Source organism: Sus scrofa, chromosome 7 (genome assembly GCF_000003025.6).
Source record: "Sus scrofa isolate TJ Tabasco breed Duroc chromosome 7, Sscrofa11.1, whole genome shotgun sequence".
Taxonomy (NCBI): Eukaryota; Metazoa; Chordata; class Mammalia; order Artiodactyla; family Suidae; genus Sus; species Sus scrofa.
The window spans coordinates 47,450,270-47,475,300 of NC_010449.5; the positions used below are offsets into that span (position 1 = coordinate 47,450,270).

A 25,031-nucleotide genomic window follows, 5' to 3' on the forward strand; every position below is an offset into this window, starting at 1 on the left:
TAAGCTGAGCCACAACGGGAAGCCAAGGAGTGTCTTTTTTATTCATAATAAGCCCCTTTCAGCTACACCTGAATTTATGCTAACAGAGGTGACTCTTCGAGGATGGGGACTGACTGTCAGAGGAACCAACCAAGTGAATAGAGGGCTGAAACTTTTAGTCTTACCCGCCCCCACCCTCTGGGGAGGGGAGATGGGAGGGAAGTTGATTCGATCACCAATGAAGCCTCCATAAAAACCCTAACCAGAGGGATTGAGAGAGCTTCTGGGTTGGTGAGCACATCCATCCACATGCTGGTAGCATGGTGCACCCTGACTCCACAGAGACAGAAGCATCTGGGCTTTCAACCTTTCTGGACCTCATGTTACATACTTTTCCTCTGGCTGTTACCCCTTATAATAAACTAATAAACTTTTTCCTTGAGTTCTGTGGGCGCTTCTGGCAAATATATCAAATGTGAGGAGGAAGTCCTGGGAACCCCCAAATTACAGCCAGTGGATCAAAAGTACAACCTAGGACTTGAGGCTGGCATCTGAAGTAGAGGCATTTTTGTGGGACTGAGCTCTTAACCTGGGGGTCTGCTCTAACGCCAGGAGTGTCAGAATTGTTCAATGTGCATGAAAACCCCACACATTTAGTGTCAGAAGTGTTGTGAGAGTGGAGAGAAAGTTTCTTTGAAAGAAACTGAGTACTTAGTACTCAGTAAATGTTGGTTTTTTATTATCTATTGTTAAACAGTAGGGCCTGAAGGACAAGGATTATGATCATCATTTACTGTTCTAAAATTCTGAATCCTAAGAATCAGATCACTGGTTGAATATGAGAGAGGCAAGTAGGAAACTACTGCAGTTTTTTGAGTTTGGATAACCTGATTCATTCATTTCGTAAATATTTATTCTTTTCAGTGTGCCGAGCCCTGTGCTAAAAACTTTGCATTAATCTCTATGAAATCCTCACAACTAACTCTCTGAGACTGGTACCACAGGCACTATGTAAGACAGATCCTACTTCACCTTTATAGATAAGAAAATAGAGGCACAGAGAAGTTAAAGGTGAATAGCAGAATGATGCAAGTGAATGACAGAAGACCATTCAGAGAGACCTAGTTTGGGGAGTATAGATAGTTCTGTAGGTAGGTGGGTAGGTGGAGAGACATACAGTCAATATGCACTCATGTATGTTGAGAGAGAGAACTACTGAGAAGGTATTTGAATGAGCAGGGTTCTAGACTTGCGTCATCCACAGAGAATGGATAATGAAAATGACAAGAATGGGAATTCCCGTCATGCCTCAGCAGAAACAAATCTGACTAGTATCCATGAGGTTGCAGGTTCGATCTCTGGCCTCACTCAGTGGGTTAAGGATCCGATGTTGCAGTGAGCTGTGGTGTAGGTTGCAGATGCGGCTCAGATCTGGCGGGCGTGGCTGTGGCTGTGGTGTAGGCTGGAGGCTACAGCTCCGATTTAACCTCTAGACTGGGAACCTCCATATGCTGCAGGTGTGGCCCTAAAAAGATAAATAAATAATTAAATAATGAAAATAAAATGTCAAGAATGAGTAAACAGCTATTTACTAAATCATACTAAGGGGGCATGAAGAGAAACCAGCAAAGGAAATACAGTAGTATGATTAAAGTCAAGTATACATGGGCTATGTTCATCAGTATTACGTATTCATATGAAAAGAAACATAATAGGAGAAAATTTTAAAATATCTGCTTAGGGACTTTCTTGGTATTGACTTGAAAACTACTGAGGTAACTCAGGAGTTAGTGGCTTGCCTGGGGGTCTTATTTGCTTCCTTGCGGTTCCAGTATATTCTGGCATCTATCTCTGGGGTCCCAGTTTCAACTGCCCTCTCAAACAAGTTAAAGCTTTTTCTTATGAATACCATCTGTGTTTCCTCCTAAGGCATCTTAGTGTGTGCCTTATTTTCTCCAGCCTTTCTTCTAGCATACATTAATTTTGCAAATATTTTTAAAGACCATAGGACAGTCACTATATCAGATGCAAGAGATGAAAGACAAAAGTTTTACAAAGTTTCTACCATCACATATCTTAGGCTAGATGACTGTACAGTCACAATCCATGATACCAAGTGATGTGCCATAAGGTAGACAGGGTACAAAGTGATTCTGGAGAATGAAGAGATGGGAGAAGGCTTCACAGAGTTGACGTTAGGTTAACTAGGTCTATATGTTAATCCAGTTATTTTATATGTGTGTGTGTGTGTGTGTGTGTGTATAATGACTCTGAAACTTTCAAAGTTTAAAAAAAAATGATTGATTTTGGAGCTAGAGTATACCTTGAGAGATTATCTGATTCAGAATAACACTGCCTGTTTAAAACACAAGGCAAGCGAGACCCATAGAAAGAAATCCTTGCTCAAGGAGTACTTTCTTAGGTTTCAAAAATGGTCATAAACTTGCTGGAAGACCTTAGTGGTTTAATGTGCATTGATCTGTACAATCAGTTCATTTTTAACTGTGCAGGGAAAATCTTTAGGGAATTAGAGTTAGTCCTCCTGGTTTTTAATTACCCAAGTTAATGTGAACTTTTATGTAGTCAGATGGAAATCCCAGAGGCATAGGATTTGGCAGTTTCAAACCAGATTTCCTCTACAGCTTTCTGGCCCATGTCAAACATTTGCTGTAAGTGCTTCCACCCGGTTTTTGCAGTAATCATGAGATATTCTTCATTCTCTGGGTATAGCTGACAAGAATATGCAGCTATGACAAGGGACTGACAAAAACGACCACATACAAGTAGAAACAAAGCACCCCTCTCCACAGGTGTCAGTGGGATTATACTTTCAAACCCTGCAAGGACATGACCTCCTACTTGTATAGGAGTCTTGCTTTCAATCATCATGTACATGATGGTGATTGCCACTTCAAATACATAGTAGCCATAGCTCATGTCATCAAAATCTAAAATCCCAGACACTTGATACACAGCATCTCCAAAGGCTGGCTTGCTGGACTCAATTAAAATATTATGGTCATTGAGATCTCCATGATTGATACCTGAAAGGAGAAAAATCAAGCCAAGTAAAAACAGTTGTTTTTAGTAGTCCAGTTCATTTTCTCTCCATTTCTCTTTCTCAGATATGGACATTCAAATAATTTGATGAGCACTCAGAGATAAAAGTTAAACCTTCTTTTTCTTGAAATAAAATAATTTCCTTCAAAAAGGATAAAAGCAGGCAATTTTGATGGTTTTTGTTTTTTTGTTTTTTGGGTTTTTTTTTTTTTTTTTTTTTTTTTGCTTTTGCTTTTCATCACTACATGGTCAGAACATGGAGACTCTAGTTCCTGCAAACACCTCATTTTGGCTATGAAAAGAGTAAACGGAAAAGAACTACCTCAAAGCAGAAGTGTTTAAAAGTGTTTACATATGTATGTGAGTGTGTATATATACACACACGCATACACACTATTATTAGAAACAGAGAGCCCTAGAATGAGCTAAATGTGCTTTTATTTTAACCTAGGGTTTCTAAACTAAATTTCTTTTTTTTCTTTTTTTTTCTTAGGGCCACACCTGCAGCATATGGAAGTTCCCAGGCTAGGGGTCAAATTATAGCTGCAGCTGCTGGCCTACGCCACAGCCACAACAATGTCAGATCCAAGCTGCATCTATGACCTATGTTGCAGCTTGTGGCAACACTGGATCCTTAACCCACTGAGTGAGGCCAGGGATTGAACCCAGGTTCAAACCCGCATCCTCATGGATACTAGTCAGGTTCTTAACCCGCTGAGCCATGATGGGAACTTCTAAAATAAATTTCTGGTGACAAAATAATGTCCCCAATCTTTTGAGTACTAGAATAGACAGTATTATTTTAGGTCAGTACCACTCAAAGTAGGGGGTGGGGGTGGGGGTGGAGGTGGCACCTGTGGCTTGTGCTGACCTACAAACTGTGTCTGTTCTGCATGAGAAAAAATGGAAATTGAGATTGTTTAGCTAATGTCATAGTAATGTTTCATCAAAGAGTATGACCTTTGATGGGTCATACTCTTTGATGGGCCTTATCTCATTAATAGAGTAGAGACTAGTTTGGGTGTTGTCAAACTTCCATGGTAGGTCATGTGTGGTGTGAGCCATGAGCTAATCTTGAACGGTAGGACCATCTTATCATACTGCAGTAGGTTGAGGGGAAAACTCAAACTTGTCTTTTACCGTGGATAGTTTGAGAAGCACTGGCTTAAACTTCTGAGTGAGGATTAGGAGGGGAAGGGGATGTCCATACTGAAGCAGCAAGTCATGTACTTTATCATAAGTACATGATATAAAGTCTATAATATTAGCTTCTAAATATAAGGCTGATTTCTTCTATATGAGTTAGGATTGTGAAAATCATGCTTAGGTAATAAAGGATGATGACGGGATGGCGTGTAGAAGCAATGAACACTACTGAAAAATACTGGAATTCAACATACAGTTGCTGCCATTTAATAGTTTGATTGGCAATGTTTTTTCTTCCTTAGAGGTTCATAAAGTAATTGGCTATCTATTGTACAAAGTGAATATATAAGTAGATCTAAACAAACGACTCAAGAAGATGGGAGGACTTGTTCTGCCAGATATGAAGACTTAGAAGTTTAAAGAAATTAAGACTATGTGGTAATCTTTAGGGATACTTACAAATATTCCAGTTATCTTCCAGAAACATGGTGGGTAAGTTGTATGTGGACATGTGGCTTTTTTTGGCCACAGACATATGAAGAGAAGTGGAATTACTTCAGGGAAGAAGCCTTAAGATCCAGGGTACAATGACTACATTCTCTTTCCCCAGTATTTCAGTTGGTTAAAGTTCCATCAGTCTAAATCCCCAAATGAGAATATACAGAGCCCTAGTCAATCCATGATAGATCTGCAGCTTGAGCTGGAACTAAACCTTTGTTATTTTAATCCACAAGAATTGGGGGATTGGAGTTCCCTGGTGGCTCAGTGGGTTAAGGATCTGGCATTGTTGGCATTGTCACTGCTGTGGCATGGGTTTGATCTTGGCCTGGAACCTTTCACATGCCATAGGTGTAGCAAAAAAAAAAAAAAAAAAAAAAAAAAAAGAATTGGGGAGTTATGTGTTACTGCAGCGTGACCTAGCCTATCTGATACACAGCGTGGAATGGATGCAGAGATAGACAAATAGACAAAAGAGTAAAATAGAATCCAAAAACATAGTTGTTTACTACAGCAGTGGTACTGCAAAACAAAGGGGAAAACTTGGCTTTTCAATAAATGTTAATGGGAAAATTTACGCCATATATAAATTTAAGAAAAATTCACACCATAAATAAAAATAATTCCAGATGGATTATAGATTGATTATGAAAGGCAAAAACTAAAACTTTACAAAGATAATATAGGATAATATCTCCTGACCACAGGTAGGAAAATTTTTCTACTAAAGCGGAAAACACTAACCAGGAAGTAAAAGAGTGATATATTTGAAACCAAAAAATTAAGGATCACTCATCAAAACACATCATAAAGAGAGTGAAAAAAGACAAGTCACAGAATGGGACAAAATATTTATAGCACAAATAACAAACAGAGGGCTTGTATCCAAAAAATATTTATTTTTTTTTTTTGTCTTTTTGCCTTTTCTAAGGCCGCTCCCATGGCATATGGAGGTTCCCAGGCTAGGAGTCCAGTCGGAGCTGTAGCCACTGGCCTACACCAGAGCCACAGCAACGCAGGATCAGAGCCACATCTGCAACCTACACCACAGCGCACGGCAACGCAAGATCTTTAACCCACTGAGTAAGGCCAGGGATCGAACCCACGACCTCATGGTTCCTAGTCAGATTCGTTAGCCAGTGCACCACGATGGGAACTCCACCAAAAAATATTTTGAACTTGTAAAATCAATGAGAAAAAAATTCCCAACAGAAAAATAGGCAAAAGAAGCGGCTCGGATCCCGCGTTGCTGAGGCTCTGGCATAGGCTGGTGGCTACAGCTCCTATTAGACCCCTAGCCTTAGAACTTCCATATGCCGCAGGAAGCAGCCCTAGAAAAGGCAAAAAGACAAAAAATAAAACCACAAAGCAACCATTATACGCATATCAGATCAGCAAAAATTGAAATCTGATAGTACCTAGGTTGTAGAGGAATGAAAACTTACACTCATTTAGTAGTGGTACAAAGTCATACAAACACTTTGGAAAATGCATTATCTAGTAAAGTTGAATATGGACATGTACTAGGACCTAGTAATCCTACCCCTTAGCTCATGAAGTCGTATATCCAAAGAACTCAGGAACATGTACACCAGTAATATTCACAGAGCACTGTTCTTAACATATCAAAACCGTAAACAACACAAATAACTTTTAAGAGTAAGATAGCTAAAGTGTGGTATATTTATGAATTGAATACTCTACAGTAATAAAAGTGTTTTGTTTTGTTTTGTTTTGTTTTAAAAAAAAGCACCTGTAGCATATGGAGGTTCCCAGGCTAGGGGTCTTCTGCCCATTTTTCAATAGGGTTTTTTGTTTTTTGGGTGTTGAGTTTACGGGTTGTTTGTATATTTTGGATATTAAGCCCTTTCTCCCAAGAAGACATACAGATGGCCAATAGGCACATGAAACAATGCTCAACATCACTAATTATTAGAGAAATGCAAATCAAAACTACAATGAGGTACCACTTCACACCAGTTGGAATGACCATCTTTAGTAAGTTTACAAATAACAAATGCTGGAGAGGGCATGGAGAAAAGGGTTCCCTCCTTCACTGCTAGTGGGAATGTAAATTGGTACAACCACTATGGAAAACAGTATGGAGGTAACTCAGAAAACTAAATATAGAACTACCATATTGTCCCGCTCCTTTCATTGAAAAAGATACATGTACCCTTATGTTCATTGCAGCACTAGCCACAATGGCCAAGACATGGAGACAACCTAAATGTCCACTGATAGATGAATGGATTAAGAAGATGTGCTACATATACACAATGGAATACTATTCAGCCATAAAAAGAACAAAATAATGGGGCATTTGCAGCAACATGGATGAAACTAGAGATTCTCATACTAAGCAAAGTAAGTTTGAAAGAGAAAGACAAATACCATACGATATCACTTATATGTGGAATCTAATATATGGCACAAATGAACCTATCTACAGAAAAGAAACAGGGCACAATCTTTAAGACATTAGCCTGCTGTGGCCCCTTTCCCTGGCAAAGCAGTAAAGCTATCTTTTTCTCCTTTACCTAAAAAAAAGAAAAAGAAAAGAAACAAACTCATGGACAGACTTGGGGTTGCCAAAGGGGAGGGGGAGGGAGTAGGATGGACTGGGAGTTTGGGGTTAGTAGATGCAAACTATTGCATTTGGAGTGGATGAGCAATGAGATCCTGCTGTGTAGCACAGGGAACTATATCTAGTCACTTGTGATGGAACATGATGAAGGACAATATGAGGAAAAGAATGTATATGTATGCCTGGGTCATTTTGCTGTATAGCAGAAATTGACAGAATATTATAAATCAACTGTAATTGAAAACTTAAAAAAATAGAAGTAGGGTATCTTTTCTTTTTTTTTTCCTTTTTCTTTTTGGCCACACCCACAACATGCAGAGGTTCCCAGGCCAGAGATTGACTGCTCGTCACAATAGCAGCAGTAATAGCACAGGATCTTTTTTTTTTTTTCTTTTTTTCTTCTTCCTTTTTGGCCACCCCATGGCATATGGATTTCCCAGGACAGGGAACTGCATATTCAAGCTGCAGCTATCACTAAACCTCAGCTGTGGCAATGACAGATCCTTAACCCACTGTGCCAGGCCAGGGATCCAACCCCAACCCGCATCCCAGTGCTCCCAAGAGGCCCTGATCCCCCTGTGCTACAGCAGGAGCTCCACAACACCAGAATCCTTAAGTGGCTGTGCCACCAGGTAACTCCAGGAGTAGGGTATCTTTTGAAGTTAGAATGGATAGAGTTTGGTTGGATGTGAGGAGCAAAAGAAAGAACAAAGTCAAGCTGATGACTAGGTTTTTGGTCAGATCAGCTAAGTAAATAGTGGATACCATTTTAATGAGATGAAGATGACAGGGAGGGGGAAACGGGTTTGAGGGGGAAGAAATCAACTCTTTTTTTAAACCACATTATACTTAGTGTTTATATAAAGTAAGACTGAAAGTGCCACTGTCCCCTCCTCGCCTCCCCCACTTTCAGCAAATCATATGTTGAAGCCATAAGCCTCAATGCCATGGTATTTGGAGATGGGGCCTTTGGGAGATAACTGGGTTTAGAGGGTGGGGCCCTCATGATGGAATTATGTGCTCAGAAGAAGAGACAGCACAGAGCTGGCTGGCTCTCTCTCTACCACGTGAGGACACAGAGAGAAAAGAGTCCTTAGCAGGACCCGACCATGCTGGCACCCTGATCTCAGACATCCAGTCTCCAGGACTATGAGAAAAAACACTTCTGTTGTTTAAACCACCAGTCTTTGGTGTTTTTTTACTGGCAGTCTGAACTGACTCCTACAGAAAGCAGAGGGTGAAAAGGACACACATTGCCCATTCAAAGCTTTGCTAGAAATGCCCCCTCAGTTCTGTGCCCTTTGACCAGTACTTCATGCTCGGTCAAAAGGTTTGTTACATCCTAAAAAAAAAAGAATCAACCTAACACTGCATTAACAAGAGAATAGACCAAAAAAATTACAGTACATTCAAATAAATTAGGTAATTACCTTACACACACACAATGGAGTATTATTCAACAGTTAAAACTAATGAACATATATTACATGGGTCAATCTGAAAAACATAATATTGAATTAAAAAAGTAGGTTGCAGAATGATAAAATACAGTGTGATGTCATTTATCTCAAGTTCGAAAATATGCAAAATATTACTATGAGTGATTTATGGATACATACACGTGTAGTAATATTAGTAGGGAGGGGAGAGGTAGAATCATGTCACATTTAGAAGGGGTTCCAAATGTAGGATTTTTAAGGAAAGGGAAAGTATTATTCTTTAAAAAGTAATAGGAATGAATATGACAAGGTTTTAAGATTTAATCAAGTTGTACTCCATACTTTTCTGATATTTGAAATTTGACAATTTAAAAATCAAGAAAAATACTAATTTGACTGGGGGAGGATACTCACATTCTCGAAAATGACTTAATTTGGTCATGACTTCATCCTTGAACAGCTGAATGACCTGTCTGACAATCTCGCGATTCCGATTCTGGCCCAAGGCAGGCAGGTGTTTCTCCAGAAGAGGAACACTTTTCAGGTTCCAAAGGAAGTTCTCCCGATGAAGACAACTTAACTTTGGGTGATGGAACTTCTAAAGCAAAAGCAAAAAACTCAGAGTCTTTTTGACGGTTGGAACAGGTACTACTGAGAGGTCTGCTGTGGGCTGGAAGACGGCACCCTCCAAAGGGTAGGCCAGGATACCTTAGGGAGAGCTGCCTTCTCTCATGGTCACGGACGTGCTCCATTTACATTAATCTGAAAAGTGGTAACAACTTCATATTTCTACAGGATATCATACAGATGAGAGTACTCTCTCATCTCACCCGATCTTCACAGATGGGTGAAGACAGGTGTGACTATCCACAGGGCACCAAAGGAACTGGACGCAGCTCTTAAGACTCTGCTGGGCCCCCTGTTCCCTCTCTGATTTCATCTTTGATTCCTTTTTCTCATTCTCCTCCAATGACAATGACACTGGCCTCCCTGCTATTCAAGGAACAGGCCAGGGAAGTTCTCACCCCTTTTTGCATTTGCTGTTCCCACCTCTTCATGTCCCCAGGAATCCGTATGGCTAGTGCCTTCATTTCCACCAGGTTTTTACTCAAAAGTTACCTTCTGCAGGACCACGCCATCTAAATTTTCAGTGCTCCCTCCAGTATTTTATATCCCTCTTCCCTGCTTATTTTTTCTCCTTAAGCACTCAGCGTGAATTGTCTAATGTTCACCATGATTCGCTTATTTACCTCATTGTCTAGCCTCATTAGAATGTAAGCTCTGTGAGGGGCAGGGGCTTATAATTGGTGTGCTTTGTTCACTACTGTATCCTCGCACCTAGAACAGTGCCTGGTACGCAAAAGGCACTGCTCAAGCAATATTTGCTGAGTAAATAAACGTCTTCAGCATAGAAAATTCTAAAATAGGAAAGACTTTTTTTTTGGCTGTATCGTTAGGGCACCAGTGGGCTCCTGGAAAGACCTTTACGTTGACCACTCTAAGGTTCTAAGCGACTTTGACTATCTCTGCACAACTGGAGAAAAGTTCAGAAAAGGATGACAAGTTGCCACTATGGGCCTGAGAGAGGACCAGATCTCTTTCACAGAGCACTAGAAAGTGCCTAGGTCGTCACCCAGGGGAGTAGCTTTCATATTTTTTTTGCCCATGACTTGCAGTAAGAAATACATTTTACATTACAACCGGGTATACAGACAGCACACACCCAGGGGGAAAAAGTTTCCATGATAACATTTATAATCTAGGAGTTCCTGTTGTGACTCAGTGGTAACAAACTCAACTAGTATCCCTGAGGATGCAGGTTTGATCCCTGGCCTTGCTCAGTGGGTTAAGGATCTGGCATTCCCGTGAGCTGTGGTGTAGGTCACAGACCACACTTGGATTCTGCGTTGCTATGGGTGTGGTGTAGGCTGGCAGCTGTAGCTCTGATTTGATCCCTAGCCTGGGACTTCCATATGCTGCGAGTGCAGCTCTAAAGAACAAAAAAAAAAAAAAAAAAAAAAAGGACTTATAATCTTACATGTGATATATTCTGGTATTTTGCATTTTGCTTATTTTTCTTTAAAAACGTTCCTCTAAATTGATTTTCACACCCACTCACCTGACCTGGAGTTTGAAAACTTCCCTGATGTTCCTGTTACCATGATCATGTCCTTGCTAAGTGGTCACTTAGCTTGTATTTGAATACTTCCTGTAGGAGGTACTTTTACCCTTATTGACATGGCTCTGTGTTCTTCCTTTTGCTGGGCTAAAATCTGCCTCTCCCACAGTGTCCATTCCACAGGTTCTGGGGCCAGTGGGAACGGAATTAGTCTTCTCCCACATGACTGTGCTCCAGATGTCTGAAGAAAGCATTTCTGCCCCTCAGTCTCTGCAGAGTAAGCCTCTCTAGTTCCTTCAATTACTTCCCACATGACATGGTTTTGAATCTCCTGACCATCTGATGTGTTAAATGTCACCGTGGATCACAAAAATACTCTGCATAAAAAACACGGAAAACACTGTTAGGGGTTGTGACTTCTGGGGAGTTGGATTAGAAAGGAACTAAGAATGGAGAAGACGGTGGAAAGAAAATTACACCTTTGGGTACTAATGAATTTTTGCCATGTGCATATATTACTTATTATTTTTTGGCTGTGCCCAAGGCATGTGGAAGTTCCTGGACCAGGGATAGAACCTGAGCCACAGCAGTGACTTGAGTCACAGCAGTGACAATGCTGGATCCTTAACCTGCTGAGCCGGCAGAGAAGCCCTTACTTTCTTTTTTTTTTTTTTTCCTGTCTTTTTAGGGCCACACCTGAGGACCCGTGGCACATGGAAGTTCCCAGGTCAGGGTCATATTGGAGCCACAGTGGCTGGCCTACGCCACAGCCATAGCAACACCTGACCCAAGCCACATCTGTGATCGACGCTGCAGCTGTGGCAACACTGGATCCTTAACCCACTGAATGAGGCCAAGGATCGAACCCACATCCTCACGAACATTATGTAGGGTTCTTAACCCACTGAGCCACAACAGGAGCTCCCACTTTCATTTTTAAAGAAAGCAAAATATAACACTCTTGTTGGGTTTCCAGTGGAGAACAGTCCACTCAGAGAAGGCTATGAGTCAGCTTCTAGAACAGTAGCACTGCTGTCCTGTGCATCCCGCTCTGGTATGTAGTGGGAAGAATACTTGGGACCTGGATTTGGAATCAAAGAGATCTGGGTTTCAACTAGTTCTATCACTAACATCTCAGATCTTAGTTTCCTTAAGATCAGAGTATCAATACCAACCTTATGGTCACCTGTTGATAAACTAAGACATGAAGTAAATAAAGATTTCATACATAACAGGTTCTCAATAAATGCCTGAAGACTGTCAACACGGCAGCTCATGTGCCTGACTTGTCTGGCCTTTCCATTTTTTGGCTCCTTGGCAAACCAATCTGAATTTCACTACTCTTTATTAGTCTATCTAAGCCCCACCTCTTGTCAACTTCCTTCCCAACCTCTCACCCCAATTCCCATTTCTCAAGCAACGTGTTTCCTTCCTCTACTACAAAACTGACTACAATCAGACTCATAAATGTACCCTGTATTTTCTTCTTTCTTGCATTTAAATGATATCTCCTGAGGCTGACCTCCAGCCCATCTGTGAACCAAGAAATACCCAAATTCCAGTACAGATCAGTCGATCACTTCATTTGCGAAGGCCTCAATTCTGGCAATGACCACCCTCAGGACTCCTTGTACTCTGGGTCCCCAGGCCTGTCCAGCTGCTGGAAGCTTCAATGGCCCAGCCACATCTCCAGTAGAGCAGTCATGGCCTCTGCCACTCCTACAAAATTAAAATTCTGCCCCTGAGTGGTACTGTGTGCAGACTCTGGAGTTCCTAGTGCTTAGATAGAAACTAAGAACTTACACAGGCAAAGGTGTGGGGTGAGGTTAGGTGAGGGGATGAGCAATGGAATAAAGCATGATAAAATTTGCATCATGCTGCCTAGTGATGAATGCTTTTATGGTTTCCTCTAGAAGTCCCCTGTCCCCTGCGAGACAATCTAAAATAAGTTGCACAGCAGAGCAATAGGTGGTTAACTACACAACAGAACTCACTGTCAGCAATGATGGTGTGCCATTTCCCACTGAGAACTATATTTGCCATTTCAGAATCTAGCCGTAGAAGTTAAACCTCAATGGCAACAGGCATGTTAATGAAGGGCACAGAGAGTGTAGAAGGAAAAGTCTACAAAGAACTCTGTTATGAGAGGCGGGATCCAGATAGCGGAGAAGTAAGATATGGCGCTCACCTTCTCCCACAAAAACATCAAAAAAAAAAAAAAATCTACAGGTAGAACGATTGGCGCAGAACATCTACTGAACCCTGGCAGGAGACATGAAACCTCAAGAAAAGGCAAGAAACCCTCCACACAATTGGGTAGAACAAAAGGAAAAAAAAAAGAGAAAGAGAGATGAGAGAGAGAAGGGCAGGGGAAGGAATCAGGATGGACCAGCACTCCAGAGGGGAAGCTGTGAAAGAGGAAAGGAACCCTCACCTGGGAGGCCACAGTCCTGGAAAGGGGAACCTCAAAGCCTCAGAGAAAAGCACAGCAGCCAGACTAAGGAAGGCAAAGGAGAGAGAGAGCTGCACAGACCATCAGTACCACTGCCCTCAGACATCACGGGCTGAGACACTCAGGTGGGGGCCAGGTGCTGAGACTCAGGCTTTGGAGGTCAGTTCTGGGGAGAGGACTGGGAGTGGTTGTGTGGAGACAGCCTGAGAGGCTAGGGCATGGTGCACTACGGGCTGGGGAGCGGAGCATCTCAGCTGAGGGAGCACAGGAGGAGGCCTGGGCACCATTGTTGGGAGAGCAAAAGGAGAAAGGGTGGACCAGCATAGGAATATCTTTCTCGGCATATGTGTGGGCTCTCGGGTGGTAGGGTGCCTCTTGCATGGGCTACAGGTAGTGGTCGCAAACCACCACAGGCATCTCAGATTCCAGAGGTGGGTGTGGCCTGCCACCACTAGGGGTTTGTGAACAGGCACCCCCTATGGCCCCAGTCACCTCAGGGATTGGCACAGAGGATGGCACTGCAACTGAGCACCACCCATTGCCCTCACTCCCCTGGGAACACACACACCCTGCTGTTGCCACTGCAAAGGCTCTGGGCACCACCTACAGCTCCCTGAGGGTCACTGCCACTTCCCAGATCCCTGCAACCAGGAACAGCCTGCACCACCTCCCTGCAGGTCCTTGCCACTGTCAAGGGCCCAGCAACCAGGCACTGGCTACTGGCCCTGCTCACTGCCTCCATCTTCCTGAAAGCAAGCACAGGCCTTACACCAGCACACCGCCTATCAAGAGGATAACAGCCTACACATACTGAGCAAAGAGACAGCCAGCATCCAAATCAAAAGCCACCCCCATGCCACGAAAACTAGTAAGCCCTTACAAACTGCCCAGGGGTGCTCTCGCATATAAATAGCCCTCCAAGATCCTGCTGAATAGCATTGAGAACTTTGTCTAGATACTCATGTTGCAACAGAAGAAAGGGTGGGGGAAAAATATAATTGTAATGTATACATGTAAGGATAACCTGACCCCCTTGCTGTACAGTGGGAAAAAAAAAAAAATAGCCCTCCAAGACTATAGTAGTTGTTTTCCCTAAACTCACAGAATAAGAAAAATATAAGCAAAATGAAGATGCTCAGGAATCATTTGCAGTTAAAAGAACAGGAGAATTCCCCTGAAGGAGCAAACAATGAAACAGACCACCACAGTCTAATAGACACAAAGTTGAAAAAGGAGAGAGTGAAAATACTGAAGGAATTAAGAGTAGATATGAACAATAATGTAGATTACTTCAGAAAGGAAGAAGGAAATACAATAAGGAGCCAAGAAAAATTAGAAAATTCATTTGCAGAGTTGTGAGCTGAGTTAAGGCATTGAAGAGCAGAATGAAAAATGCAGAGGAAAGAATAAGTGACTTTGAATACAGAATAATGGAAATCACCCAATCAGGACATGAAAGCAATATAAGAGATCTATGGGATGATATAAAGCAGGCCAATCTACCCATAATAGGGATTCCAGAAGGTGAAGAAAAAGAAAAGGAGATTGAAAATATATTTGAAGAAATTATGACTGAAAACTTTCCAAATCTAAAGGAAACAGATATCAAGATACAGGAAGCAGAAAAGGCCCCAAACAAGATGAACCCAAACAGACCCACACCAAGACATATCATAATAAAAATGCCAAATCTAAAGATAAGGAGAGGATTCTAAAGGCAGAAAGAGAAAAATAGAGAGTTAGTTATAAGGGAACCCCCAAAAGGCTAACAGCTGATTTCCCTACAGAAACACTACAAGGCCAGAAGAGAGTGGCAAGATATATGTAAAGTTCTAAAAGGGGAAAATTTGCAGCCTAGAATACTCTACCAAGCAGTAATATCATTTAAAATAGAAGGAGAAATAAAGAATTTCTCCAAAACACAAAAATAAAAAGAATACAGCAATACTAAACCCATTCTAAAGAAATACTAAAAGGTCTCCTCTAAATAGGAAAGAAGTAAGAAGATATAGGATGGAGGAAATTACAACTGGAAAGCAACCACTTAAATAAGCCAGTACACAGACCTAAAAGTTAAGACAAAAAACAAAAACCTACTGTAAAAGTGACAATAAACACAAGGAACAGAAAAGGATAAACATGAAGATGTACAAAAAGGACACTAAAATCATAAAATGTGGGGGAGGAAAGTAAGAAAATCTAGACTCTTTTTTTAGACTGTGATTGAGCCTATTTGACTATCAGTCTAAATCAAGGAGGAAGAGGTTATTACACTTGAAAAACAGGGCAACGTGTACTAACAGACATCGAAGGAGAAACGGATGGGAATACAAAAATAGTAGGAGATTTTAACACCCCACTCTCATCAAGGGACAGATTCTCTAGACAGAAAATCAACAAGGTAACAGAGACCCCAAATGACACAATAGAACAGTTAGACTTAATTGATATTTTCAGGACATTACACCCTCAAAGGCAGAATACTCATTCTTTTCAAGTGCTCATGGAACATTCTCAAGGATTCACCATATACTAGGACTCAAAACTCACTTCAAGAAATTTCAGAGTATAGAAATTATTTCAAGTATCTTCTCTGACCACAATGGTATGAAACTAGAAATCAACCACAGGAAAAGAAATGAGAAAAACTGTCTACATCGAAACTAAACAACATGCTACTAAAAAACCAATAGGTCAATGAGGAAATCACAAGGGAAATTAAAAAATAACTCAAGACGAATGACAATGAAAACACAACCATTCAAAATCTATGGGATGCCACAAAAACAGTTCTTAGAGGGAAGTTCATAGTGATAAGGCCTTTCTCAAAAAAGAAAAAGTCTCATATCAACAACTTAGCTTACACAACCAGGGAATTCCTTACATGTTTGGATTAAATGAAGGTGGAAAAATGTGTGTCAAACAAAGTATCATTTCTATAAGACAAAAACATCCTTCACACAAATCGTTTCAATCCATTTATAACTTAGCTATTGCTTCATATAGAGCTCTGGCTGATTATGTCTTATCTGGATGAAAACTTCAGGTTTTAATTTGTGAATACAGACTGTTTTCAGTGAGCTACATAAAGAATATCATGAATTTCTGGAATTTCCGCTGTGGCTCAGCAGAAATGAATCTGACTAGTACCCATGAGGATGCAGCTTTGATCCCTGGCCTTGCTCAGTGGGTTAAGGATCTGGTGTTGCCATGAGCTGTGGTATAGGTTGAAGACATGGCTCGGATCTGGCGTTGCTGTGGCTCTGGTGTAGGCCAGCCTACAGCTCCGATTCGACCCCTAGCCTGGGAACCTCCATATGCTGCAGGTTCGGCCCTAAAAAAAATCTTGAATTTCTAAAGATGTAGGTAATCTTGCCCTTATACTAGTGAAGTACAGACCTGGGCAGAAAGAAACCTTTTTGGCATCCCCGTTGTGGCTCAGTTGGTTAAGGACCAGACATTGTCTTCGTGAGGATGTGAATTCCAATCCTGGCTTTGATCAGTGGGTTAAGGATCTGGCATTGCTACAAGCTGCAACATAGGTCATAGATGCCGCTTGGATCCGGAGTTTCCATTGCTATGGCTGCGGCATAGGCTGGCAGCTGCAGCTCTGATTTGACCCCTAGCCTGGGAACTCTCATATGCTGCAGGTGTGACCATAAAAAGAAAAAAAAAAAAAAAGATAAGAAAACTTATTGTCATAAATTCAAGCATCTAGTGTCCTGCTTCCTTCCTAACTAACACATGCTAAGAGAGTCTGGCCCTGTGTGTAATTTAAAAATAAAGTAAATCAAAACCAACAAATAAAAAATTCTTATGAATAAAATAAAACCCCCAAATCTTACCTCCAGTGTTTTATCCAATTTGGCGGCTAGCTTTCCAATTTCATATAATAGCTGAGGGCTGATGGGTATCTCAGCTATGGGTCTTCCCGGCAGGTAAGTCAGCAGCCTCACCAAGTAGGTTTTGACTTCAGAGCCGCTATCTAGATGGATGGAAGGATACACCCTGTCAACCATTCTCGAAAAAAAGAAATGATTAGAGGCTGTTCTGCCTTTGCAATTATTATCTCAAAGAATTATAGAAATTACAGAAGAAGAGAAAAAAATGTGCTAACCTAAGACAAGTCAGCAGGATTCTATGAGGCAGGGCTGAGTGGCTCAAGCAAGCAGGTAGAACAGAGAGAACTTCGAACACTGAAACCCGGCATTATATACGAACAGAATTGTAACCCCAACTGCCAGCCTTAGCTCTCAACATCAATTACCTATTTTGGTAAGTGAATGCCTACAATACACTTTTTATAAATTTACACTTGGAAAAAGGGTGATAAAGAAATGACTGAGATTCTCAGGCTTCTTTAGGGAAAAACTACTTCTTAGAGAATACTATTATGTATGTCTCGGCATTTAGAAGTGAAAGGGACCAAGTTTCACTGATGAGTGCTCGCAGCCTGAAGATTTTAAGCTGTGTGCCAAAGATCACACAGTAATTACAGAGCTGGGATCTAAAATTCCTGATTCTGGAGTTCCCGTTGTGGCTCAGTGGTTAACAAATCTGACTACGAACCATGAGGTTGCGGGTTCAATCCTTGGCCTTGCTCAGTGGGTTAAGGATCTGGTGTTGCCATAAACTATGGTGTAGGTTGCAGACGCAGCTTGGATCCTGCATTGCTGTGGCTCTGACGTAGGCTGGTGGCTGCAGCTCCAATTTGACCCCTTGCCTGGGAACCTCCATATGCCATGGGAGCAGCCCAAGAAATGGCAAGAAGACAGAATAAAATAAAATAAAATTCCTGATTCTGTGGTCTTTCTACTACATTAGCCAAAATGTATAGCTGGAATGGTGAATAAAAATATTTAATTATTTTTCTGCTTAAAAATAAAAGCTCCCCTAATTTCCACATGTCCCCTTAGCTTAGTTACACATCCATCAGGTCCTTTCTAGGCAGAAGAGTTACACCAGATCCCGGCTCTAACCACTTCTGAATCAGAGCCCCAATCTCCACTTTGGTGATGCTGTGATTCTCCCAAGTGCTGAAAAAATAACCACTTCTACACTTGCAACAACATACCTGCTCTTGATATTTCTACTTGTAGCCAAAATGTAGTAGTGTACACAGACAGGCGACGACCAGCGGTGGTCTCTTACCTACAGACACGAGAGAGGTTATGTTGTCTCCTTTAGTGCGACACACAGAGGCTGTTGGAAATCCAGCCGCTCTCAGAAACATGATGATGTGACTCTGCACTTCAATCAGGTCTGGATTTTTGCTGGACTCGGTGTTGCTTATTTTGAGAACATAATCACTTGGGCCATCTGTAGTGTCCTTGGCTCTTGAAATGCATACATGAAAGTTTTGGTCATCATAGCTAGGAAGTGGCAGGATCTTGGAAACTTTTAACCCAAATACTGATTCCACTAATGCAGAGGCTTCTACCTCAGTGAAAGGGGGTTTGGTGAGAGCCTGTGACTGGTGACCATCTCCACTTGACATTATTTCTAAGGGAAAAACAAACTAGAAAGGAGACATATAATGAATATGTTTATTTAAATGATCCTTTTTTCTTTTTTTTTTTTTTTTTTAGGGCTGCACCCACAGCATCTGGAAGTTCCCAGGCTAGGGGTCCAATTAGAGCTGCAGTTGCTTGCCTATACCACAGCCGCAGCCACAGCCACAGCAATGTAGGATCTGAACTGTGTCTACAACCCATACCACAGCTCACGGCAACACTGGATCCTTAACCCACTGAGTGAGGCCAGAGATCAAACTTGCCCCCTCACAGATGCTAGGTGGTTTCATTACAGCTAAGCCACAATGGGAACTCCTAAATGATCTTTCTTAAGACAGACCAATAATGTTTCCCCATACTGATTCTGTATTTCTTTGATTATTAATTTTTACTCACAAAATTTAAAAAATCAAATGAATAAATGAGATTAAAAAGTAGATTAAAATCTAGTGAATAAAAATCCTTGTGGAGATCCCCTGGGGCTCAACGGGCTAAGGATCCAGTGTTGTCACTGCTGCAGCTTGGGCTGCTATGGTGCAGGTTCGATCCCTGACCTGGGAACTTCTGCATGAAAAAACAACAACAACAATAAAACTCCTTGTACCACAAATGAGTTCTAAACTCACCTACCAAGCTAAAGGTGCGTTTTCAGCCACAGACCAGGAAACACTCTGGTATCATCTAGTCCAATTCCTTCACCTCTTCCAGCAACATCAACTTTATTCACGGGGGGAATTTACATCCGGAGAGGTTAAGTGTCTTGCCTAAAGTTATATACCAAGTTATAGTAAGAACTCCGTATTCTAGATTCCTAATCCATAATTACGTCCTTTTGACTATATTACAATCAGTTTTGGTTTAAAATATAAATTTAAATAGAGTGATCTGACTTTTCTATTCACCAGTTCTGTTAAATTGTACAGATCATCATCTAGTTGTACTTCAAAGCGTTGGCTGATGTGCAAGGTATCACATAAGGCACCATGGGAGATAGGAAATGTGCTTAGAGGGTTCTAAAAAGTTAACTCAACAGTCAGATATCCTAAACGATAAAAAACTTAAAAGCTGTTCAATACAAGTTATAAGGCAGTAAGTGATAAAGAGAGAGAATGCCAAAGAAAACAGTGAATTAAATATAAACCTGAAATGCCTGAATTATTAGTGACATTTCACTTAAGTATCACTGAGTTTACCTTAAAATATAAAGCATAAAATTTTCACTAAGCAGAATTGAAAAAAAAATTAAGGTCACCTATTAAAAAGAAAGGTACATCTGAGTTGATGACATCAAATTATTATCGACAAGAACTATGATATAAATTCAAGGGAGAGAGAAATTACTACAGCTTAAGGATAGATGTTCTTGAGAAGATGGATTTGATTGAGTTAGTAAATATGATTTGGATAAACAAGATGGGGAGGGGACCGTTTTCTTACCCTGGATAATACCACCCTCTGCTACACATATTTGGCATATTTCCTGAGCATACAAATATATATGAAAGGCGTTGTAGGGCTTCTGAGGCAATGTAGGTTCTTTCTTTAGGAACCAAATATTTTAAGATCCTTGCAATCTCACTTCCCACTCTTCCCAAAATTCCAAGCCTCCCTTCATACTAAATTATAAATAATGAATAACATCTTAGGATGTGTTGCATTTTAGGATACAATTTTTACTGCTGTTCAAGGGATGTAGTGGAAGAATCTTATATAAAAGAATCTCATAAACAGTTAGCTCTTGTTTATAGAAATCAGAACAATTGTTGCTTCTGGCAGGAAGGTGGCCTGAGGGAACTTTCTGGGAGGAAAATGTTCTGGATCATGAATAGACTTTGGTTACATGAGTGTATGTATTTGTCAAAACTTTGCTTAAAACTTAAGGCATAAAGAAGATGGAATATTACACAATGGAATATTAACCATAAAAAGGAATGAAATAATGCCATTTTGCAGCAACATGGATGAGCCTAGAAATTATCATACTATTTGAAGTCAGTCAGACAGTAAGACATCAACTTCATATGCTATCACTTATATTCGGAGTCTAAAAAAAGGATACAATGAACTTCTTTGCAGAACACATAATGACTCAAGGACTTTGAAAAACTTATGGTTTCCAAAGGAGACAGGTTGGGGTGGGGAGAGATGGGCTGGTTTGGGATGGAAATGCTGTAAAATTGGGTTGTGATGATCGTTGTACAACTATAAATGTAATAGAAACCACTAGAAAGATTCCCTCAAGCCAAAGTCTAATTCATAGCCTCCTTAAGTGTTGATCAAGAACAAACACAAATCTCAAGTCTTTTCTAGGAGTTCCCTTGTGATCTAGTGGTTAGGACTCAGCACTACCACCTCTGTGGCTTGGGCTCAATCCCTGATCTGGGAACAAATATCCCACATTAAGCCACTGCACGTCCTGGCCAAAAAAAAAAAAAAAAAAAAAGAGTGTTTTCCACAAATAATAAAGCCTTAGTCATTTGAGCAAACAAACAAAACTTAAGCATAAGATCTGTAAATCTCACTGAATGTCTAAGTTTTACCTTAAGAAAAAAAGGCCTTGTGAGAGACTGGCTATGACAAGGGGTGGGGGTAGGGTCTTGGGACTTTCTCAGAGCTCCCCAAATCAGACCTATGTCTGTTAATGTCTAATCACTTTAGATCTATGATAGCCAAAGTCCAACTTACTCCAGTGAGGGGAAGAGGATAAAACAGATGGTGGTATACTAGGGCTCTCCCACATGACCCCCCCTCTGACTCATCCCCAAGACTATAGCCTGATGACTCAAGAGATAACAACATAAACCTCAAAGGTCAGTCCCTTCCCCATGGAGTCATTCCTGATCTTCCACCCACACATGATTTCTCCTGCCTCTAAGCTTGCACAGCCCCTTTGCAGCTTGTAGGTTTCCACCACCTGTTACAGTTATTGCATTCTTTTTTTTTTTTTTTTCCCCTGCCTTTTAGGGCTGTACCCTCAGGCATATGGAAGTTCCCCCGGCTAGGGGCTGAATCCGAGCTACAGCTGCGGGGATCTGAGCAGCATCTGCGACCTACACCACAGCTCATAGCAATGCCATATCCCCAACCCACTGAGCAAGCCAGGGATCAAACCTACACCCTCATGGATCCTAGTCAGATTCGTTAACTGCTGAGCCATGAAGGGTACTCCCAGTTATTGCATTCTTTTTTTGTCTTTTCCAGGCTAGGGGTCCAATCATTGCTACAGCTGCTGGCCTACACCACAGCCACAGCAACCGAGGGATCCGAGCCTCGTCTGCAACCCACACCACAGCTCGTAGCAATACCAGATCCTTAACCCACTGAGTGAGGCCAGGGATTGAACCCACAACCTCATGGTTCCTAGTCGGATTCGTTAACCACTGAGCCACAACAGGAACTCCCCCAGTTATTGCATTCTTGACCATCACTTCTCGTATCTATTTTCTTTTTCTTTGCTTTTCCTTTTGTTTCTTTTTTTTTTTTTTTTTTTTTTTTTTTTTTTTTTCTTTTGCTTTTTAGGGCCACACCTGCAGCATATGTAAGTTCCCAGGCTAGGGGTCAAATTGGAGCTGCAGCCGCTGGCCTAGGCCACAGCCACAGAAATGCCAGATCCAAGACGTGTCTATGATCTACATCACAGCTCATGGCAACACTGGATCCTTAACCCACTGAGCAAGCCAGGGATTGAACCTGTATCCTCATGGATCCTAGTCGGGTTCATTAATTGCTGAGCCCGGAAGGGAACTCCTCATGTCTATTTTCTGATCAGAGCAATTGTGCAAATTAAGTCATCCAGATTTTGTTCACTAAAGGCATTGTGACAAAGCCTAAATGGAGTTTAAGATAATCTTTGCACCTGAAACTTCTGGGAACCAATACATCCTGCCACATTGTATTTGGGCTTAAGACTTTACATGGGATGGGGTTTTAACATTCCTTCTAGAGATTTATAAACAGGTGTATGGCCCATATTCAGAATGTAATTTGAACTAATGCTTTAAATCCAAGATGAAATCCTGGGGTAAGTTTTCAACACTTATAAACCATTAAAGACATCAGAATAATTCTGAGTTTGATATTAATTATAAATCTTTAAAGTTGGAAGGAAACTTAGAGACAATTAGTTAAGGCCTATAACATTCCTAAATGGGGTTTGTCAAGCCTCTGCTTGAAGAGCCCTATTTTCTAAAGCAAGTTAAAGCAATGTTGGCAGCTCTAGCCACCAAAAGGCAGCCTGGTGTAATAAAAAGTTGTGCTGCCTAAGTGTATTTTACCACCATTTTTTTTTTTTTAAATGGAGGGATAAAAGTTCTATGCTGGGAGAAAGTAAACATATTTTAGCTCTATTTCTTAGCCTCTGAAACTTTGGACTATTCATATCTCCTCTAAAAGGGAGTTGGGGGCGCAATGTGTTAAGGATCCTCTGTTGCTGCAGCTGTGGCTTGGATTCTATCCCTGAGAAATTGTTTGTGGCCAAAAAAGAAAAAAAAAAAAAAAAAAAGAAGGGGGTTGGAATTGGAGTAGATCATCCCTAAAAATCTCTTTTAGTGCTAATATTATATGTTTCTAAAGATCTTTCTTTTTGAACTTAAATTTGCCTTTTTTCTGTGTATACAAGGACTTCAAATTATGGTACGAATGGCATAGATCAAGTCAGTTCCTGTAAAAAGTAAATACGTAGAAAGTAATGTGGTTATCAGCAAAGTCTGTCTTAACCAAATGTCTTTTGTACGGGTGGAGGGGACCAGCAAGGGACCTCAAATACTATAGGCAGCAGATCTATATTTCCTGCCAACAGTGTTTGACCTGGCTTCAGAGAAAGCACCCTGAAAGCAATTTTTTTCCAATTCTAGGCCTTATGCCAGAATTTCAAAACCTTTGTCCTACAACTCCGAGGGGGCCGGACCTTAAACTGCACTTTGTGTAAGGTATACCAGCCAAGAAACAGGAGTCATTCTTGATTCTTTCTCCCTCACTCTCAAAATGTTACAACATCCAGTAAATTCTCCCTAAGCTTAACAATGGGTGCTCTGAGTATCTTCCTGCTGGGTGAGACGAGAGTGGTGGGCTAGTGTGCTGCAGAGGGGTTGCTGATCCAAGAGGCAGGAAAATAAGGGAGGGGGAGGGCGCAAGTCAGGTGCAGAGCGTTATTATGTTAGTGAGGTCCAGTGGAGCCCTAAGAAATTGTTCGCACCAGACACCTGGCCGCAAGTGCCAGGCGCCACACCTGCCCTCTGCCAGGGTCTCCACACAGGTCTCGGCAGGGTTGGACCAGATGGCTTCTTGGGTGCCACTCCTCAATTCTGGGATCTCAGGCCAGTCTTTGGATTACGGGTGCGGTCCAGAGAGGTGACTGACTGGCGCATCACGCACGCAGAATGTCTGAGGAGAAGCAGGGACTGGAAGACCCCAAGGCTCACGACTCCTGGCCCCAGACTTGTAGCGAGCCTCCCTGCTCTCCGGGTTGCCCCCCCCGGAGGGGGGGTTCGCGTCTCCTTTCCCCACCCGGCTCACCCGCAACGACCCGAGGTCCTCAGGTGGATCCGTTCTCCGGTAGCCTCGACCCTGGCTGCTGTCTCGCGCTCTGGCTGGGAGGTCGCGCCGTACCAGCCGCCCCTCGGTCAGCCCCTCCTCCGAGCCCGCGAGTCCTGACTTCTGATTGGCTCCTGGATACCCCCTGCCGCCAATCAGCACAGACTCCTGGAAAGACTAAGCTCTACCAGGCCTACCCAACCCGCCCTGCCCCTGGCCTGCCTAGGAAGCTGCGAACAGAAATTCTGAGACTGGGCTTCTGATGGGCTTTCTGCAATCCTGACCCGCCTTCTCTCGGTGGTCACTCCAGTCAGAACCCTGCTACTTCTCTATAAAACTGGACTTCTGGTTTCTGATTGGTTGTTCGAGATTCCGCCCCACCCCTTGGCAGGCTTTAGCAGGCTTTCAGCTCTTGAGTGGCACCTCGCAGTTCTTCCCGGTCCACGTAGCTGTGGAGGCTTCGTGGACTGCTTCTCTTAGATTTCCAGGTGTGTGGGTAGAATTCACATCCTCGTTTTTCTTTCCTAGCCCTCCCTCCCCTTCCTGCTGGAAACACGTATCCCAGAGGCTTTGCAAGCATGGCCCAAACCCATTCAGTCCCCTGGAAGTGTAAGGGTTCTGCGCAGAGGACCTGGGAGTTGGGCCTGGCAGCGTTCTGCACAGGACCTAGCTCTCCCAGGTTACAAGAATGTTAGGACATCAAATT

At 41.9% G+C, this 25,031-nt stretch overlaps 1 protein-coding gene across 6 annotated transcripts; it reads right to left on the bottom strand.

Moving 5' to 3' along the window:
• HYKK (hydroxylysine kinase) lies at positions 1,553-24,509 on the bottom strand. Of its 6 annotated transcripts, none has more exons than XM_005656236.3 (6): positions 24,308-24,509; positions 19,420-19,557; positions 18,432-18,798; positions 17,126-17,265; positions 9,124-9,307; positions 1,553-3,023 (listed from the first exon to the last, which is right to left on the bottom strand). In XM_005656236.3, the coding sequence occupies exons 3-6, from the start codon at positions 18,775-18,777 to the stop codon at positions 2,563-2,565; spliced, it is 1,131 nt and encodes a 376-aa protein (XP_005656293.2). In that variant the 5' UTR covers positions 18,778-18,798; positions 19,420-19,557; positions 24,308-24,509; the 3' UTR covers positions 1,553-2,562.